The sequence below is a fragment of the Trachypithecus francoisi genome, unplaced genomic scaffold, assembly GCF_009764315.1.
Source record: "Trachypithecus francoisi isolate TF-2019V2 unplaced genomic scaffold, Tfra_2.0 Lachesis_group14, whole genome shotgun sequence".
NCBI classification, from domain to species: domain Eukaryota; kingdom Metazoa; phylum Chordata; class Mammalia; order Primates; family Cercopithecidae; genus Trachypithecus; species Trachypithecus francoisi.
The window spans coordinates 58836612-58856834 of record NW_022681459.1 but is presented as its reverse complement, the minus strand read 5'-3'; the positions used below and the strand labels follow the sequence as shown (position 1 = coordinate 58856834).

The 20223-nt window shown below is 57.4% G+C and overlaps 2 protein-coding genes across 8 annotated transcripts in view; one reads left to right on the top strand and one right to left on the bottom strand.

The window, feature by feature from the left end:
- The first annotated feature begins 1819 nt into the window (after positions 1–1819).
- On the top strand, positions 1820–14091 carry TSPO (translocator protein). Of its 3 annotated transcripts, XM_033233702.1 has the most exons (5): positions 1880–1929; positions 6220–6265; positions 10357–10567; positions 12213–12351; positions 13658–14091. In XM_033233702.1, the coding sequence occupies exons 3-5, from the start codon at positions 10386–10388 to the stop codon at positions 13844–13846; spliced, it is 510 nt and encodes a 169-aa protein (XP_033089593.1). In that variant the 5' UTR covers positions 1880–1929; positions 6220–6265; positions 10357–10385; the 3' UTR covers positions 13847–14091. The 3 variants fall into 3 exon arrangements, with proteins under 3 accessions (XP_033089592.1, XP_033089593.1, XP_033089594.1); XM_033233701.1 differs by lacking the exon at positions 6220–6265 and having other exon boundaries at positions 1820–1929; XM_033233703.1 differs by lacking the exons at positions 1880–1929; positions 6220–6265 and adding an exon at positions 2224–2549.
- Positions 13925–20223, bottom strand: part of TTLL12 (tubulin tyrosine ligase like 12) — a 23813-nt gene continuing 17514 nt past the window's right edge. For 2 of the 5 annotated variants that reach the window (XM_033233696.1, XM_033233699.1), the window contains exons 13-15: positions 19552–19690; positions 18871–18937; positions 13925–14252 (exon numbers count right to left, since the gene is read on the bottom strand). In XM_033233696.1, the coding sequence (XP_033089587.1) occupies positions 13961–14252; positions 18871–18937; positions 19552–19690 (498 nt within the window). In that variant the 3' untranslated portion in view covers positions 13925–13960. Of the gene's footprint in view, positions 14253–16266; positions 16327–17443; positions 18938–19551; positions 19691–20223 lie in introns of those variants that run through there. The other 3 variants (XM_033233700.1, XM_033233697.1, XM_033233698.1) reach the window with 3 other exon arrangements.

Sequence of the window (20223 nt, the reverse complement as noted above, 5' to 3'; positions counted from 1 at the left end):
TTTTAGTAGAGACGGGGTTTCACCATGTTGGCCAGGCTGGTCTTGAACTCCTGACCTAGTGACCCACCCACCTCGGCCTCCCAAAGTGCTGGAATTACAGGCGTGAACCACTGCGCCTGGCCAGAAATAATTTTTTTTTTTTTTTTTTTTTTTTTTTTGAGGCGGAGTCTTGCTCTGTCGCCCGGGCTGGAGTGCAGTGGCCAGATCTCAGCTCACTGCAAGCTCCGCCTCCCGGATTTACGCCATTCTCCTGCCTCAGCCTCCCGAGTAGCTGGGACTACAGGCGCCCGCCACCTCGCCCGGCTAGTTTTTGTATTTTTTAGTAGAGACGGGGTTTCACCGTGTTAGCCAGGATGGTCTCGATCTCCTGACCTCGTGATCCGCCCGCCTCGGCCTCCCAAAGTGCTGGGATTACAGGCTTGAGCCACCGCGCCCGGCCAAGAATTTTTAAAAAGTAAAAGCGGCCAGGAGCGGTGGCTCACACCTGTAATCCCAGCACTTTAGGAGGCCAAGGCGGGTGGATCACCTCAAGTCAGGAGTTCAAGACCAGCCTGGCCAACATGGTGAAACCCCATCTCTACTAAAAATACAAAAATTAGCCACACATGGTGGCAGGCGCCTGTAATCCCAGCTACTGGGAGGCTGAGGGAGGAGAGAATCACTTGAACCCAGGAGGCGAAAGTCGCAGTGAGCTGGGATTGTGCCATTGCACTCTAGCTTGGGAGACAAGAGCGAAACTCTGTCTCAAAAAAAAAAAAAAAAAAAGAAAGAAAGAAAAGAAAAGAAAAGAAAAGAAAAGAAAAACCAACCCAGAAGAAAAAGATGAATGATGAATGGAACCAAGCCTGGGTTATCCTTGTCTTTAGGCCAACACAGTCAAAAATAGATTATATGTTTGTCTTTTAATAGAGGAAGAGGTTCACAAAGGCAAGAATGCCAGGTCCTAGGAAAGCCATACTGCAGCCTGGCTGGAAGGAGGCTCTTGGCCTCTGTGTCTGGGTAGAAGTAGCCACTGTTCTCCTTGGCCCCTGCAGGATCAGTTTGGCCCAATGTGGCCGGTGCAGGCTGAGGGGTGTTGCCAGTCTGAGTTGGCTGGAGGGAGCTGAGACAGCCTTGGGCTGCAGCAAGACAGCCACAGTGCCAAGGGCCTGGGGCTGGACACGCCCTGCATGGGAGTGGACCTGGGCAGCTGGAGGCCACCTCTGGACTGTGATGATGGCAGTCTCCCCTCACTGAGTGCGGAGCATCTGAGCGGTGTCCCGCCTGCATCACCGCCTTGTGGCTTCATCAGTCCCACGAGTTTGTGCCCATTTTACAGATGAGGAGATGGAGACCCAGAGAACCAGTTAGAAAGTGGTCGGGCCAGGACTAAGAGTGCAGCGCGCAGCCTCCGTGCCCTGCGTCAACAGCTCAAGGAACTGGGGTGCTCCGGAAATGGGGCCAAGGCTGCTGAGCGGGAGGACGCTCAGGGCCCTGCCCTCAGGAGAGGTAATCCCCCACTCGGAGATCGGTCTTGTTGCCGCATGTTATAGATGGGAAAAGTGAGACTAGAAGAAACCACAAGCGACACGCCGGCGGACACACGGCAACGTTTTAGGTGCTGGGTCTGACCGGGCGGCCATCACCGGTCACCGCGGGGAGAAGGAGCCGAGAGACTCGCTCGCGGCAGGGGGGAGGCAGAAGCGCGTCCCGCGGGAGAGGTGGCTTTGAGTGAGCTCCCGGTCCGGCGGGGATGCCAGTGGGTCCAGGGCCCGGGCTGACAGGCGGGGCGGGGCGGAGCGGGGCGGGGCGCGGCCGGGTAGTGGGGCGGGGCCGGGCGGCTGAGAGGGGCGGAGCCTGGCGGCTGGGAGGGGCGGGGCGGATGCGGGCACAGCGGTCTGGCTAACTCCTGCCAGGCAGTGCCCGTCCCGGAGCGTGCCCTCGCCGCTGGTGAGTGAGGATGGGACGCGGAGGGGGCAGCGGGAAGTGGGGGCCCGCACGGCTGCGACTCTGACAGCGCCGCGGGACAGTGGGAAACTGAGGCCGGAGCCGAGGACTGGACACCCGAGGGGGTGGCCCGGGGCAGCCCTTGGGGCTCGGCTATCGGGTCAGGGGCGGAGGCGGCAGGCAGCCGGGTCTGGGCCTCCGCGGCCGGGGTTCCTGCGCTGGCCGCCTCCGACTGGGGGTTCGGGAGGGGAAACTTCGGCAACTCCGCCCCGCCCCGCCCCTGCTTCTCCTGCAGAAAGCGCGGTCCCAGGAGAGGCCGACGCTCCCTCTCCCGCCCATTCCGCGGATGGGCAATCCCAGGCGGAGCTCCCTTCAGGGTCTCAGAATGTCTGGGAGACCTCGGGCAGGATCTTGATCCCCCGAGACACCCCGTTTCATAGTGGAGGAGAACAGCCCAGATCGGGGAAGTTTTTTTTTGCCCAAAGCCGGTTAGAGGCCCCCTGGCCCTCGATTCCCAGTGCGGGGCTCAGGTGCACTGCAGCCTAGATGGGACTTACTCTGAACCGAGCAGCCTCTGGGACCTGCCTGCTTCCCCTGCCCCTTGCAAACACGACGGAGCCCAAGTAGGAGAAGCGGGGGCTTCCTGCTGTGAACACACTGCTGGCCAGGGCAGCTTCCAGAGGCCATGGCCTGGCGTGGGCCTGGAGCCCCTCTGGCCAGCCTGCCAGGGGCCGGCGCTACAGGATACCAGCAGTGTGCCCTGGGCTGGATGGCAGGAGAGACAGGACTTAAGGCTGTCCCAGAATGGACTCAGTCAGGGCGAGGATATTAAGGGAGGTGGTGTACAGGAAGCAGTTGCCCAGCTCGCCTGGCACACAGCAAGCCCTGCCCATGAAGGCCTGCTGCCAGAACGTGGGCGAGGCCCGGCGTCTCTGTGGAGTCGGTGGCGCCCGAGACAGGGCAGCGTGAGGCAGGTTTCCACTGGCGGTGAAAGGGGCTGGGTAGCAAGGGCGGGAGAGCCAGCCTCAGCCCAGCAGGGGAAGGGGGCCCCTGAGTCTCCACCTGGCTGCTGGCAGCCCCACAGGGAGGCTCCGCGGGAATCCTGGGCTCCCAGGGGAGTGCTGGAAACTGGGGGAAACTGAGGCTTACCAAAGAAACCTTTGTCCAGAGTCATGCAGCTGGTGTGGTGGAGCCAGGGCCTGGACTCGTGTAGTCTGATCCCAGCCTGCCTCCTCCACTGTGCCCCCAGGGCCACTTTGTTTCCTGGGAGTGTGTCTGTGTGTGTGCACACACACGTGCTGTGTCCTGTTGTCTGTACAGACTTGTGCCTGGCGTGAGGCACCATGTCTCGCTGGATCTACCAGAAAGTATTCACAGTGGGTTCTCCAGGTGGCGTGAAGGGCTTGGACTCACAGGGAGGGAGCCTACTTTTCACTTTAGCTTTTTCAGTATTTCAGTTTTGAATCTGTTTTGTTTTGTTTCGTTTTTCTTTCTCTTTTTTCCTTTTTTTTTTTTTGTTTGTTTGTTTGAGACAGGGTCTTACTCTGGTACGCAGGCTGGAGTGCAGTGATGCAATCATAGCTCACTGCAGTCTCCGGCAGAACTCCCAGGCTCAAGCGATCCTCCCACCTCAGCCTCCCAAAGTGCTGGGATTACAGGCGTGAGCCACCATTTCTGGCTTATTTGTGTTTACTTCTGATTGCGCAAACAATGCCTGGATATGCTCTCTTTGTTTAAAACAGTAGTCTTTTTTTATTTTATTTTTAACCACTGGACCACTAGGGAAGTCATTCTTAATTTCTTCTTTATTTTTATTTATATATATTTTTTGAGTCGGTGTCTCTCGCTCCATTGCCCAGGCTGGAGTGCAGTGGCTCGAGCTGGGCTCACTGCAACCTCTGCCTCCTGAGTTGAAGTGATTCTCCTGCCTCAGCCTGGCTAATATTTGTATTTTTAGTAGAGACGGGGTTTCACCATGTCGGCCAGGCTGTTTATTTTTCACTAAAAAAAAGTTTAACCCCCGAACCTTGAAGGAAAGGGAAGGAGTCTTTCTTAACAGAACCAATTCCCCTTGGACACCCCACCCTCACCCTACCCTTTGCCAGGCCACTCGATGGCCAGGTTGGCTGTAGATTTTTCCAGACCTGTGGGCTGTTCCACTGGTTACTTTCGTAATGAAAAACGCACACAAAGTCAGGACGATTAGCCATGAGTCATTTTTAAAAAGCCTGAAAACAAGTCTCTGGGACAATGGTGGCTTCATTGGAGAGACAAGGCTCGGGGAGCTGGGTGCAGCGGGGGGTGGTGGTGGGGATCAGAGAAGGGACACATTCCTTATTCTGTTCCTGGATCTCCTTCTTTTTTTAGTTAGTTAAGTTTTGCTTTTTGTTTGTTCGGTTTTTTTCTTTTTTTTTTTTTGAGACGGAGTCTCACTCTGTTGCCCAGGTTGGAGTGCAGTGGTGTTATCTCGGTTCACTGCAACCTCCACCTCTTGGGTTCAAGTGATTCTCCTGCCTTAGCCTTCTGAATAGCTGGGACTACAGGCACCTGCCACCACGCCTGGCTAATTTTTGTATTTTTAGTAGAGACGGGGTTTCACCATGTTAGCCAGGCTGGTCTCGAACTCCTGACCTGAGGTGATCTGCCTGCCTCAGCCTCCCAAAGTACTGGGATTACAGGTATGAGCCACCGTGCCTGGCCTTCTGGGTCACCTATAGGGAGGTCTCCGAGAACAGAAAGACACCCTGAAACCCGCTGGCTCAACCACCACCTCACAGATGGGGACACAGAGGCCCAGGAGATGAGATACCTTGGGGCAGCTCTGGGTCTGGGGTCTCTGGGCCAGGAGTGAAGTCTCACAAGACCTGGAGACCCTGGATCCCACCCTTGGTGGGGGAGGGCTCAGATCCTGCAGGGCCTGCTGCTCTGTGGGGGCTGGGATATTGCTGTGACAGGTGGAGAGAGCGATACTACTGGCCTTGAGAGAACCTTCTGGCGCAGTTCACAGGTGGGGTGGAGTGGCCTGGGGCCTGTGGGTCCAATCCTGGCACTGCAGGCTTTATGAGCCCTGTTACAGATGAGGAAGGAGGCTGAGACGGGTGGTGACACAGATGCTGGCAAGTGGCCATGCAGCCCAGAGCAGGCCGGCAGACACTCGGCTCAGAGGGAGGGGTGGGATGAGTTTTGGAGTCACTCAGACCTAGAAAGTTCTGTGATTTCTCATGTCTCAGTTTCCTCATCTGGAAAATGGGACAAGTCATGAGTCCACTATGGAGGCCAAGTGGGCCATGTGGCTCAGGGAGAAGCAGCTAGTCCCCTGTGGCCACTGTGGGGACTAAACAAGGCGGTGACCTTCGGGATGAGCATGGACTCCACCATGCAGGCCCCTGCCTACCAGAGGCCCGTGCACAGCCAGAGCTGAGCAAGGCCTGGAGCCTTCTCCTGCCTCCACGTCCTGCGCCCTCTACCCTGCCCCGATCTTGCCCCTGTTTTGGGGCCACTGCTCCGTGCAGGGCATTTTCACCTGTGGCGTGTCCAGGGGCTCTCGTGGCTGATAGGGTCTCATCTCAGGTCCAAGCCTTGAGGCCCTGTCTTCCCCTGGAGGAAATGGGGCTAGTGGCCCCACACCGATACCCACAACCCCTCTCTTCTCTAGAGTTTTCAGGGAAACGTTGTTGTCCCACCCCTTCCTCCCTTGAGCGACCCCAGGCCCCTGAGAAGCAGACACGGCGGGTTTACCCACCTGATGTGGAGGGAAGCCAGGCCCAGAGACGAGCCTTGGGTGGAGGCAGAGCCGAGGTCTGGATCCCTATTCACCTGAAGGAGACAAAGGGGCATAGGTGGCTTCACCCCTCTGCCTGAACCCCAAGTCCCGTCCCTGCCATGTGTGCCCCCTGGCCCACCCCAGCCTTCCCTGGGCCCATCCCAGAGCAGATTTCTGGACCCTGCCTAGCCCGGCCCAGCATGACTCATCATGATAGGTACCCCCCCCTGCCCACCTGTTCCCTGGTTGGGCGATTCAGGAGCCAGGCAGTTCCCCAGAGGCCTAGGAAACTCCCCGCCCGCCACCAGGCTTTCTCCATGTGGGGCATCTGACCACCCTGTTTTCTGGTGGGGCAGATGCTCTGAGCCCCTTGGCCCTGTGGGTCATAACCATAGCCAGGCCTGAGAAGGGGGCAGCCTGGGATGGGAGTGTGAGCACGGGACTCAGAACCGGCTCCAGACCCTGCTCTCTTGCTGTGGCCTGGGGAAAGCCACCATGCCTCTGTGACTTTAATTCGTTCTGTACAATAGGGGACCTGGATGGTGGTCTCTAAGGTCGTGTCAGCTGGAACACTGGGTGAGTTCCATTTGTGATTTACTGGGCTCTGAGTGTGCACCTGGCCCTGGCTGGGTGCTGGGGCCAGGTGACAGAATCGTGGGGAGAAGTTCTGCCACATGCTACAAGGTGAGGACCTCTAGAACATGACGCTCAGTCAAGGAAGCCAGACACCAGGGCCATACACTGCATTGAGACCAAATGTCCAGGATGGGCAACTCCCCAGAGAGAAGTCAGATTGCTGGCTGCCAGGGGTCGGGGGGGGGAGGGGAGCCACTGCTGATGGATATAGGGTTTCTTTTCGGGGTTGAAAATGCTTTGGGCCGGGCGCGGTGGCTCAAGCCTGTAATCCCAGCACTTTGGGAGGCCGAGACGGGCAGATCACGAGGTCAGGAGATCGAGACCATCCTGGCTAACACTGTGAAACCCCGTCTCTACTAAAAATACAAAAAACTAGCCGGGCGAGGTGGCGGCGCCTGTAATCCCAGCTACTCGGGAGGCTGAGGCAGGAGAATGGTGTGAACCCGGGAGGCGGAGCTTACAGTGAGCTGAGATCTGGCCACTGCACTCCAGCCTGGGTGACAGAGCGAGACTCCGTCTCAAAAAAAAAAAAAAAAAAACAACGAAAATGCTTTGGAACTTGATACAGAGGGTGGTTGCACAACAATGGCAATATACAAATGCTGCTGAATGGTGCACTGGGGGTTTCCATTTGTTGCATGAACATCACTGAAAGTGCATCAGCTTCCGTGGGGTATCAAGGGGTTCTGGATGTGCATGTGTCTTATGCTAGTGGTATTAACCTTGCTCGCCTGGACAGGGACACCTTGTGAGACTGAGAGTGGGCCATCAGTGTGGGGCAGGTGGGTCTCACCTGGGGGTGTCCTGGGAAAACGCACGTACAGGCACCCTGGTCCGGCTTGTTTCCAGTGGAGGCCGAACGAGGCTCCTTATGGGTCCCCCACAATGTCACTCAGCTGTGGACTCACGCAGGCTCCAGCAGAGCGGCGGTTATGTCTCAGTTGCCCAGATGAGCAGCAGGCTGAGCTGGCCTGGGTTTACCTGAGAGGATGTAGTGGGAGGCTGAGCTGGGAGGTGGTCCCAGAGCTGTGGTCCAGAGCTCCATATCCACTTGACAGTGGTGCAGGGCCAGTGTTCAGCAGTACCTCCCGCCCCAGGGAAGGTGGCCTTTCATATGTGTAGTGACATCAGACCCCCACTACCACCCCATTAGCAGTGTACCCTGGAAGCTGGAGGGTGGAGCAGGAGGGAGGGGGCGGGGCAGGAGGGAGGGGGCGGGGCAGGAGGGAGGGGGTGGGGTAGAAGGGAGGGGGAGGGAGAACACAGGAATATTTCTTGCCGGGACCTAGGTCACATGCCCAGCCCCCAAGAATGGGGGATGGGGTAACTGTCCCCATTCAACAGGTGAGAAAACTGAGGTCCAGGGAGGGGAGGGAATCAGTAAGTGGCAGCATGGGAATCTGCTGGATGCCTGACACTCTGATTGTTCCTTTAAAACAGGCCGGGTGCGGTGGCTCATGCCTGTAATCCTAGCACTTTGGGAGGCTGAGGCAGGCAGATCAACTCAGGTCAGGAGTTTGAGACCAGCCAGGCCAACATAATGAAACCCTGTCTCTACTAAAAAATATAAAAATTAGCTGGGCATGGTGGTGGTTGCCTGTAATCCTAGCTACTTGGAAGGCTGAAGCAGGAGAATCGCTTGAACCCGAGAGGCGGAGGTTGCAGTGAGCAGAGATCTCGCCACTGCACTCCAGCCTGGGTGACAGAGCAAGACCCTCAAAAAAAAAAAAAAAAAAGGGCCCTGGCCAGGCATGGTGGCTCATGCCTATAAATCCCAGCACTTTCAGAGAACAAAGTGAAAGGATCCCCTGAGCCCAGGAGTTTGAGACTAGCCTGGGCAACATGGAGAGAACTTGTCTCTACAAAAAAATACAAAAAATTAGCTGGGCATGGTGGTGCATGCCTATAGTTCCAGCTACCTCCAGGCTGAGGTGGGAGGATCCCCTGAGCCTGGGAGGTCAAGGCTGCAGTGAGCTGCGATGGTGCTGCTGCTCTCCAGCCTGGATAGCAGCGACACTCTGTCTCTGAAATGTAAAATACAGTAATGTTCATTATACATATTTTGGCAAACAATTAACATAGTGAACTTAGCATCATAAATCCTGCTGACAAGGGTGGACTCTGGAATCCTGAGTGGCTGGCCTGTGGAGGGGCCTTGCACAGACGTCTCCACTGCCCTGTGCCTCAGGTCTCTGTTAGCAGACGGCCATAAGGTGGCATCACTCCCTCGCAGGGTGAGGGTTCATGGCCAGTGTTGGGGTAAAGCTTGCCTGGCCTGGCATACAGCCATTTCCCTGGAAATGCTGGCTTTATGATTATGACTGTGGCTAATATCTTCATGCATTGGTTACAATTAAGAAAAAAAAATGCATATCTAGGCTGGGTGCAGTGGCTCACGCCTGTAATCCCAGCACTTTGGGAGGCCAAAGCAGGCAGATCATCTGAGGTCAGGAGTTCGAGACCAGCCTGGCCAACATGGTGAAACCCTGTCTCTACTAAAAATACAAAAAATAGCCTGGCATGGTGGCATGTGCCTATAATCCCAGCTACTTGGGAGGTGGGAGGCTGAGGCGGGGGAATCCCCTGAACCTGGGAGGCGGGGGTTACAGTGAGCTGAGATCATGTCATTGTATTCCAGGCTGGGCAACAGAGCGAGACTGTATTAAAAAAAAAAAAAAAAAAAAAGCATATCTATATTATCCATTCTTTGCCAAAATTGGCGTCATTCTGTAGTCTATGTATATTCTGCTTTCTTCGTGTTACAATGAGAACAACTTTTTCATCACTAAAAAGCCTTCAAAAGCTTGGTTTGTGAGGGGCCAGTCTTTAATAGTCCCTGGCTGCTGGGCACTGAGGTGGCTTCTGTGCTCACCCAGCTCCATGGATCCCAGGCCAGCAGCTGCCCCTTCTCCTTGGGGCCGGCTTTGCCCTTTGCCCCTGCCGAAGCCTACATTCAGCACATTCTGCTGACCCCCCTCTGCCCCCACTTGGCTGCCTCCATGTCCCCTGGACTGCTTGTCTCTCACGTTCCCCTGGGGAGAAAGTGCTCACTGTTCTTCCTGTGGCATCTCCTCCCTGGTCCCCGGTCAGAGCGTCCCTTTCTGAGGTCCAGGCTCCCTCAGCCCCAGTCTGTGCCCACTCAGGCCTCCCCAACCCCGTGCCTCCCTGGGTCCCAGCCCTCGCCCCAGCAGGCCTTGCTGCAAGTTGGCGGAACTAAATCCGGTTGTGTGGCTTCTTGTCTCAGATAAGAGCAGATGACCCCTGATTCTCCACCTAGAATCAGAGTGAGTGGGACCTTAACCCTTCATTTTTTGATGAGGCCAGGGTGGGAGCCATATTGCCACCGGGCAGAGCCTGGCCCAGAGTGCACTGTGGCCCCAGGCAGGCTGCTGTCCATCTCCGGTGCATGGGGAAGGGGCGGTGGTTTTAGTGGGGCCCGTGTGGGGTGCTGAAACAGCTGTGTAGAGACGCTCCTTGCTGCTGTGCACGGAGCTGTGTTTAAGGTAGGTAAGCATTGATATCCCATTCTACCGAGGGGGAAACTGAGGCCCTGAGTTGATGTGATTTGCCTGAGGTCACAGTGAGGCAGTGAGGAAAGGGATCTGACCCAAACTCTGATACCAGTCACCGAATGAGTGAGTGAGTGAAAGGTGAATGTGAAGTGCTGGACTGTAAAGCACTGGCCTGGCAGAGCCCCCAGAGCTGGGACTTGGCCCAGGGAGGCAGGCTGGGAAGGCTTCTTGGTGGAGGGGACCCAAACTGGCCTCGGAAGAGGCAGCAGGGAGGAGGGGTCAGTGCCAGGAGACCCAAGGTCGAGGTGAGGGTGGACAAAGGTGAGGCCAGGCAGCTGGGGCAGGAGCAGGGCTGGAAATGTGTTCACTCAGCCACTCCTGCCCTGCACATCTCTGCGCCTCCTGATAAGCCAACTGGTTGACCTGTGGGTGACAGGCCTTTTGGGGATGCTGGAAGAGACACAGGCCTAACCCCATGGCCTCAGGAATGCCCTCACCCAGCCTTGTCTTTTCTTTCAGAGCTCCCCTGAACAGCAGCTGCAGCAGCCATGGCCCCACCCTGGGTGCCCGCCATGGGCTTCACACTGGCGCCCAGCCTGGGGTGCTTCGTGGGCTCCCGCTTTGTCCACGGCGAGGGTCTCCGCTGGTACGCCGGCCTGCAGAAGCCCTCGTGGCACCCGCCTCACTGGGTGCTGGGCCCCGTCTGGGGCACGCTCTACTCAGCCATGGGGTAGGTGGGCGCGTGCGCTGGCCTGGGGATGAGCCTGGCCCTTTGCAAGGAGAGGCCTGGCCCAGGACAGAGGGTCTCCTCCAGGCGGGCCACAGGCCACGGCATGGTTTCCCCAGCCCCATTTGGCAAGCCAGGGTGGGGAAGCTGTGGGCCTGTTGATTGCACAACTGAACTTTCTCCTCCTGGGCCCCTGGGGGGATGGGTCAGATGCTCACCCCACCCTGGCATCCCTGCCATGTTCACAGCTCCAGGCGGAGGCCGGCTTAGTGTGTGAAGGTTGGCCTTGGGCAGCGGCATGGATGCTTTCTAAGATTAACAATGGCAGCGACAGCCCCAAGAGCAGCTCCTCTGTTGAACTCCTGCCCAGTGCCAGGCTCATCTCATTCATACTCAATGCCCCCCCATGATAAGGGACCTCCCAAGGACACAGGGCTTGCAAGTGTGGACCCCGCACAGCCCCCTTCAGGCTCAGTCTGGCCTGAGTCCCTTGGGACAAGACCAGGGGAATTCCATCTGGAAAGGACATGCTGGGAGGGGCAGGGCGCCTCTTGGTGGCTGTAGAGGGGACTGCACCCAGGAGGTGGGGAATTGACTGCCTTCTGGAATGTTCCCTGCATACTGGTTCCATGTCAGCCCAATGCAGGGTGGGGACGCAGGTGCCAGGCACTCCAGGGGGCAGATAGCAGAGGCCAGGCCAGGCACCCAGCTTGATGGGAATAAGGCCCTGGAACCTGGGTGTCACCTGGGCCTCACCCCTTCCGGCCCAGGCCCTGCCCAGCCAGGCTCCCACACTTTCCTGGCTCCAGTGTCCCCACCCTGCTTGGCCTTCCTATACCAACTGGTCCCAGCCTCTCTTTGGGGGAACTTTTTGGGGCTCCCTGTGGCTCTGGATAAGGCAAACCCCTCCTTAGTAGGTGAGAGCCAGGGCTCCGGCCCCGGCCGACCGGACTTTATCCACTGATGGCCTGTCAAGAGATCTCAGTCACTTCGCCGCCTGTGCCTCAGTCTCCTCACTGTAAAGGGGCTGCTGATGCTGCCTGCCTTACAGCCTTATCAGGAGGCTCAAATGAGTGAATGCTTGGGAAGTGGTAGGGCCTGGCTCCTGTGAGTGCTGGAGGGCGTCGGCTACTGTTACTGGTGGTGCTACTGTTGCCCTGTGTTAATAGCTCCCATGACCAGGCCTCCCCCTGGACCTCAGCCTGCAGTCACAGACTGACTCGGGGTCTCACATCTGCCTCACAGCCTTTGCATGTCCTGTTTCCTCCCCTGAAAAACTCCTATTCACCCTTTAAAGCCCAGCCCAAATGTCCTATCCTCTATGCAGTGCTCTGGCTAGGTTAAGAGCCTCCTCTCTACCTATTCACACCATGTGCTTCCCCTTCATAGCAGTGACAGTGACAATAATGGCAGGTATTCATTGAGTGTCCTATATGCTGGGTATCGCATGAAGCACTGCCAGTGTGCTAACTAGAATCCCTACAGCAACCCTATGAAAAATGAAGGCCCAGAGAGGTCAGGCAACTTCCCTGAGATCACACAGCCGTCAGTGTCAGGTCATGCATGAGCCATCACTGTGTCACTCGGAGGTGGGCAAGCCTCCTGGCCTTGTTCCTGATGGTGCTCTGAACCGCGGCCTCTGTTTCAGGTACGGTTCCTACCTGGTCTGGAAAGAGCTGGGAGGCTTCACGGAGGAGGCTCTGGTTCCCCTGGGCCTCTACACCGGGCAGCTGGCCCTGAACTGGGCGTGGCCCCCCATCTTCTTTGGTGCCCGACAAATGGGCTGGGTAAGTGTGGCTACGGCATGTGTCCCTGATCCCTGGATCCAAGCCTTGGAGGCCCTGGGGCATCACATATGACACTGGGCCAGTGTCTGTAGGCGGGGCCAGGGGAGGCCAAAGGCCATGTCTCTCTAGCTCTAAGCAGCCCACGCCCTGGAGCCTCCCCTCTACTGACCCTCCTTCAGTGAGGGAAGCTATTAAGGCAGAAGGGGTTGCAGGGTGGGTTTGGGGGCCACTGTACAGGAAAACCCACATGAAGCCTGGTACTGTGTGGGCAGGGTCACTGGCCCCTCTACATGACAGCTGCTTCTTTTTTTTTTTTTTTTTGAGACAGAATCTCACTCTCTCACCCAGGCTGGAGTGCAGTGGTGAGATCTCAGCTCAGTGCAACCTCCGCCTCCCAGGTTCAAGCAATTCTCCTGCTTCAGCCTCCTGAGTAGTTGGGACTACAGGCACATGCCACCATGCCTGGCTAATTTTTTTATTTTTAATAGAGACAAGGATTTTTTTTTTTTTTTTTTTTTTTTTTTTTAGACAGTGTCTTGCTCTGTTGGCCAGCCTGGAGTGCAGTGGCGCCATCTTGGCTCCCTGCAAGCTCTGCCTCCTGGGTTCACGCCATTCTCTTGCCTCAGCCTCCCGAGTAGCTGGGACTACAGGCACCCCCCACTACACCCGGCTAATTTTTTGTATTTTTAGTAGAGATGGCGTTTCTCTGTGTTAACCAGGGTCGTCTCGATCTCCTGACCTCATGATCCGCCCGCCTCAGCCTCCCAAAGTGCTGTGATTACAGGCATGAGCCACTGTGCCTGGCCTTAAGACAGGGTTTTACCATATTGGTTAGGTTGGTCTTGAACTCCTGACTTTAGGCGATCCACCCGTCTCGGCCTCCTGAAGTGTTGAGATTACAGGCGTGAGCCACTGTACCTGAAAAATAGCAGGTTTTTGTTTGGGCCTTGTAGTAATGCTGGAAGGTCAGCACTGCCCTCAGTGGAGGCTCTGAGCTCAGAGAGGTGAAGGGACCTGCAAGACCTCTCTAAGCCACCACCGCACCCTTGAACAAACCGAGTTCACTTCAGGCATGTCACGTGCACCCTACACATGGCACGGGTCACGCAGGAGGACTGTTCCCATTTTACAGATGAGGAAACTGAGGCTGAGATGGGGGAGGGGCTTGGCCAGGTCACTCAAGGGTGGAGTGGGGGTGAGTGAGGCTCCTGACTCCCAAATCCAGCAGGAGTTGGGCAGTGGGACACGCACTTGGGTGGACGTGGTGCCTCAGGCCTCCCTGTCCTTCCTCCCCCAATCTCTGCAGGCCCTGGTGGATCTCCTGTTGGTCAGTGGGGTGGCAGCAGCCACTACTGTGGCCTGGTACCAGGTGAGCCCGCTGGCCGCCCGCCTGCTCTACCCCTACCTGGCCTGGCTGGCCTTCGCAACCACACTCAACTACTGTGTATGGCGGGACAACCGTGGCTGGCGTGGGGGCCGGCGGCTGCCAGAGTGAGTGCCCGGCCCACCAGGGACTGCAGCTGCACCAGCAGGTGCCATCAGTGATGGTGGCTGTCACGCTTTCACAACCACTGGGCCTGCTAGTCTGTCAGGGCCTTGGCCCAGGGGGTCAGCAGTGCTTCAGAGGTGGCCCCACCTGAGCCCCCACCCAGGAGCAGTGTCCTGCGCTTTCTGCATGCTCAGAGCATGTTCTCGGAACATGGAATTTTATCAGCTGAATAAAGTTTCTGACTTCCTTTACCATGGCCTTTTTGCTTGGGTGGGACCCCCGGCCACAGGGAAGAGGGGGAGCTGGGGCTGCACTGGAGCTCGTCTCTGCGGGATCTGCCTGGGCTGCCTTCTCCACACAGGGCTGGATCCGGCTGGGGCTGCCCCACGCTTCCTGGGACACTCCCGAAGCCCTGCAGGAGATGAACAGAGCAACCCTGGGTGCCACCCTGGAGCCCACACTGGTGCAGACCCAGCTGGGGCCATGGGCTTCGGCAGAGGGAGGGGGTCCTGTCCACTTCCCATGGCTTCCGGGATGCTCAGCCCGGGCCCTTGAATGGCTGGGCCCACAACCAGTGTCGAATGCCTAGTCCTGCCCAATGTGTGGCCCTCAGCTGGTTTTACCCAGGACAGAGCTGGGGGTGCTGACTGCCCCGTCCCCCAGGGGCCCAGGTTTATGGCAGCCTCACTGCACCAGGGATAGCCCCACAAACACCCAGTTGGCTCAAGAGGGTGTCCGAGGCAGGAAAGGTTAGGTCCCAACTCCAGCAGATAGGGCCTCCTTGCTGGCCCAGAGCGGCCAGGATTGGAGGTGTCACAGCCACTCACTCCCTCACCCCGACTTCCAACTGGGCGACCCATGACCTCTCCAGGCAGCTGTTTGGAGTAAACGAGCTAAGAACCACACGCAGCCAAGAACCACATGCAGCGCTCCTCCATCCTGCTATTGGTCACCACATCCATGCAGCACTCAGCAACACAGCCTACGGCTCCCTCCCCGCGGCCAGGCCTGACCTGCTGGGCATTTTGTTTTTGGCGGCTAAGTTCATCCAAACTGGCAAAATGTTCATAGAGAGCTTGCCATCACTCAGCAGCCCGTGGCTGCTGCTTCCTCTCCTTTCTTCCCCCACTCCTGTGCCCTCTCCCGACCCGAACCTCAAACGCAACGTGATGTTCACAAAAGCTTGGACACAGTGGCTCACACCGGTAATCCCAGCACTTTGGGAGGCTTAGGCGGGAGGATTGCTTGAGGCAAGGTGTTTGAGACCAGCCTGGGCAACATAGGGAGACTCTGTCTATACCATCCACTCTGGCGCACGCACACCACACCCACACCCACACCCACACCCACACCCACACCCACATCCACACACACACATAAAAGAATAAACAGCTCAGGGAAAAGATGAGCAAAGACAGTCGACTGCATTCTTCTGACAGAAGGGATGGCTCCCGCCCAGGGGCTGAGCCGCTCCATCCTGACCCTCAGCCTCACGCTCCCTTGACTCTGGCAGAGTTTGATGCCCGACAGATCACACTCTGCAGTACCCAACAGCTTCGTGGCCACAGGCACTCAGCTGAGCCCTCAGCCCACATGGCTTTCCTGATGCTCACCGGTGCAGAGGAGCCAGCTGGGGAGCCACTGTGTATCCTTTTTATTATTTCTGAAGTTCTCCAAGACGCTCAGAGTTGAATTCCTCCAGAGCTCTGTGCAGACATTAATCCAAGCAGCGGATGGCAGAGAGGTCCTTGCTAGCAAGAAACTTACAGGCCAGGCTGTCTCCTGCTCCAGCATGCCAGTGAGCAGGCACCATCCCTGCAGGGCACAAGGGTATCCTTTGAAGTGTCAAGGGACACCTGAGTGCATGCCAGACACTTAGGGATTGGAGAAAGTGCAACCCAGACTTCTGCCATCTCCGCCCAACTCATGGGGTTGTTCATCTGTAGCAAATATCCCACATGGTTCCTGCTGGCCACAAAACACGCACTACCACAAAAACGCCCTGGAAAAACGGGCGAGAAGATAATGCATTTAGCATTTCATCTGCCGGCTTCTTTTTAACAGCCTGGCGACATTTCCCCTGCTCATAATAGACAACATTACCCCCTTTTCTAAGCTGCTGTCATCCACTAGGGACTTAAGGCTTTGATGCTGAGTGGGTTTATTATTTTTTGAGACAGAGTCATGCTGTCGCCCAGGCTGGAGTGCAGTGGCGCGATCTTGGCTCACTGCAACCTCTGCCTCCCAGGTTCAAGCGATTCTCAGCTTCCAGAGTAGCCGGGATTACAGGTGCGTACCACCATGCCTGGCTAATTTTTGTATTTTTAGTAGGATGGGATTTCAATACATTGGGCAGCCTGGTCTCAAACTCCTGACCTCAAGTGATCCGCTTGCCTCGGCCTCCCACAGTGCTGGGATGACAGGCGTGAACCACTGTGCCTGGTCAATTCTGGCTTTGGATGGCTTCTTAACACAGATTGACGAGGCTGCAAATGAGTACCAGGAAGAAGTATTTAGTGGGATAAACATCTCCTGCCAACTGCCTCAGCACCTGGAGCCGGCTGGTCTTCCAGCTCATGGAGTCCCTGGGTCTCCATGTCCACCCTTCCTTTAGGGGTGTCCATTTGCAGTAAGCAGAGGTGCAAGGAGATGTGGGGACACAGAACAGCTATCTACAAGCACGGAAAGCCTGGACCATGTGGTCTTGATTCTGGGGGCTGTCCCAGCTGCTCCCTGGACACCAGGTTTTAAGTGAGCTGGGAACCAGTGAGAGCACTGGCTGCTGAGCTGGACAGAGTTCATGTGGGCATCAGTCCTGAGGCCTCCCCTCGAAGGGAGGCTCAGGAGAGAAGCAGCGCAGTCCAGGCAGCCTGCCTCCGGGCCGCTCTGCCTTCTGTGTCTTTTTTTTTTTTTTTTTTTTTGAGACGGAGTCTCACTCTGTCGTCAGGCTGGAGTGCAGTGGCTCACTGCAACCTCCACCTCCCGGGTTCAAGCGTTTCTCCTGCCTCAGCCTCCCGAGTAGCTGGGACTACAAGCATGCACCACCATGCCCAGCAATTTTTTTGTATTTTTAGTAGAGACGGGGTTTTACCATGTTGTCCAGGATGGTCTCGATCTCTTGACTTCGTGATCCGCCTGCCTCAGCCTCTCGAAGTGCTGGGATTACAGGCGTGAGTCACCATGCCTGGCCTGCCTTCTGAGTCTTAACCTCCTTGGTCACCATGTGGTGCTGCTGCCACCCACTGGCAGTGTCCATGCACCTGCCCAGCAGGGGCCTGAGGGGCTCTGCAGATGCCCCAGTGGGCAGGGATTCTCACTGTCCCCACTCCAGGACAAGGAGGCAAGTGTGGGGAGGCCGCTATCTCTAGGGCCACTAGGGCTGTGGGGCCACGCGAGGACTGAGGCTCCTGGCCAGCCTGGAAACAGATCCAGCACAGAGAAATCAGACTTTGGGGTGGAGGCCTGCGATCTAAAGGCCATCTTATTTCTTCTCCCACTTTTTCTGGGTGACTTCTTGGTATTTGGGGTTTTTCAGCGACAGCCGGGGTGACAGGCCAGGCTGAGCCTGTGGCTCCGGGGTCCAAAGAGAAAGGAGGGCAGAAGTAAGAGAAGATGGCCTTTATTGCAGCACGAACCAATAAAGGGGGACTGCATGTCAACAGCTCTCCAGGAGCTGCCAAAGGCGATGGGCCCGCCCTGCCCCTGCAACAGGCTCTCCAGGGGCTAGAGCATGGCTCCCCTCAGAAAGGGCAAGGTGTGCTTGTAAACAGGGGCCCAGACAACACGGAGAGAGGAGGCAGCATCACCGGGTGCAGCTTTGCTACAAGAAAGATAGTTCTTAATTTCAAAGAGGAGACACCGCCACACCTAGCCCTGCCCTCCCAGGCACTGGAAGGCTCTGGAAGTAGCTCCCACCTGCCTGGGAAGTTAGGCCACCCACTGCCCGTGAGCTGGGCCCAGGCACACTGCAGCCACACAAAAAGACTGGCAGCTGACTCCTAATTTCAGAAACACAATTAGAAAAGAACTGGAATTTTACATTTTTCTCCCATACATTAAAAAATAAGAAAAAGTCAACATTTTGACTGTAGACCCTGGTAGGTGGCATCTAACTTTAACCTGAAGTTCTCCTTGGAATCCTTTTCTGTCAGTGCTCTGCCATCCACAACCAGTCCCAGCCCCAAGTGCCCCTTGCCGAAGGATCCTGGCCCATCTCAGACGAGGGCGGGACTCCGCGGAGTGCCCAGCGAGCAGGGCAACCACTTGGAAGACAGATACTGACTTCCCTGTCGGGGTCTGTGACCCTCAGCAAACGGAGAAGTTAACGGTGGCCTCCTGCCAGGACCTCAGCAGGAGGTTTGCTGGTGAAGGTCCTGGGTGAGCTGGAATGGGTGATAAAGCAGGCTTGCCGGGTGGTGGCCTCAGGCTGCTCCTGGGCCCCCATCGCATAGAGCCCTGTGGGGGCAGTGTGGGGCCCCACACCCATCCCGAGGTCATCCTGATGCATAAGAGCAGAGACCCCGGAAGAGAAACCTGCCCAGTAGAACCCTGCTTCCGAGGACACCTTGTCTCACTCCACGGAACCCTCCCCCGAGCACCCCCTGGAAACACAGCAGCCAGGAACAAATTCTCCATGCCAGGGATGAAGCCCTTGGCTAAACTGGAGACTCATCAGTGCATGGATGGTGGTGAGGGGTGAGGGCAGGGCCTGGGGCGGTGCTCAGCCCCGGGGACACCATCACTGTCCTGCTCTGACCCACAGGTGGGAGGAGGACACTGCTCCCGGAGTATGAGGCCGGGAGGATGGCTTGGGAGGACAGAGGCCTGGGGCTGAGGCTATGCCCAGAGCTGGTGTGGGGAGGGGCATGGGGGCCTTTGCAGAAGCAGCTCAGAGAACCGAGGTTGTAATTCTGCCCCAAGCACAGGTTTTGGGGACAGCGAGTGCCTAGACAAGGCAGGTAACGTGGCAGCCGCTGGGCTGGTCCAGAAACAAGGTGCTGAAGACGTCGTTGAAGAAGGTGGGGTGGTACCTGCAGGCTCGCTCACAGTCGGGGTTGAAGTTCACCTCCAGGATCTGTGGCTGCATCACCCGCTTTCCTGACGGCAAAGAGCGCAGCAGAGTGTGAAGGCTCGTTGGCTTCACTCTGCAGGGGCAAGGGCCTGGGGACCCAGGAAAGGCTAGGGAGGCCATGAACCTGGGCCCCGATTCCCAGGGGATGAGCAGGGCAAGCCCGGACCTAGAACTTGGGTCTCTTGACTTTGCTGGGGAGGCCTGGCCTGACATCTCCTTCTCCAGGAGAGGCCAGGGCTGCCTCTAGCTCTAGGGATGACAGCCTGGCCCTTTAAGCTTGGATGTTCAGTTTAGTCAAAACAAAGTGGACATGCAGCAGCAGTGGAGTGTGTGTGGCTCTGGCACAGGGGAGGCCGGCCAGGGTGGTGTGGGTTGGGGTCAGGGTGCCTTTCACACGGGTCTCCTGTCCTGCGGGCTCTTCCCCGACAGAGGCCCAACCCGCAGCTCGTCCCCTACAGTCTCTACACCGCAGGTACTTCCCTTCCCTGTGGGCTGAGCCAGGGCTTTCCCCAACCCAGATTCCTGGCTGATTCAAGCCAGAGGACAGCCTGGGGCAGCCCCCTGCCTTCTCCAGGCATGTGGCTGGCTGGCAGAGGGGACGCCTACTGGTTTGGATCAGGAGATGGGGCGCCCCTCTTACCATGTGGGCCGTTGTCCCACTTCAGCATGAGGTCGACGGCATACATGGCCCGGGATGAGGGGTAGTCGCAGAGGCCCAGGGGCGGCGGCTTGGCACAGGCCACCTGGAACAGCTCCGTGAAGGCCCGGAAGATCTCAGCCTGGGGACCCAGGAGGCTGAGTTACGAGGCCTGCTCAGAACAGCCTCTCAATAGGGGGTTTGCTGCCCCTGTCCAAGCTCCGGGCCCCACACAGTCCAAGTCACCCTTTCCCACATCTTCATGTCTCTAGACCTCACCACGGCCACCTCCACCCAGCACCTGCCCTCTTACTCCTGGCGCCCACCTTCTGCGAATCTGCCCATCTCCTGCCTCAGCCCCCCTGTTGCTCCCCACTGCCCCAAGGGGCTCCACACAGCACCCAGAATGCTGCTGCCGGACATGGGGGCCCGGCCTATGTCTCCAGATGACTGGGATTCCCGGGTCAGGCAGTGCTGCCGCCCTCTGGCCGTCCCAGGGGTGCCCCACAAGCCCCTCCAGCTCCCTCCCTCTCAGGAGCACCCACAAACGCCCAGGGTGGAAGGGAGGGGAGCCCACGCTGTCTCGCTAGCCTCTGGGGAGAAGGACCAATTGCAGAGGACAAAGGTCCCTCCCAGCCCACACCAGCCGAGAGGGAGGAGAGCAGCTCCTGCAGG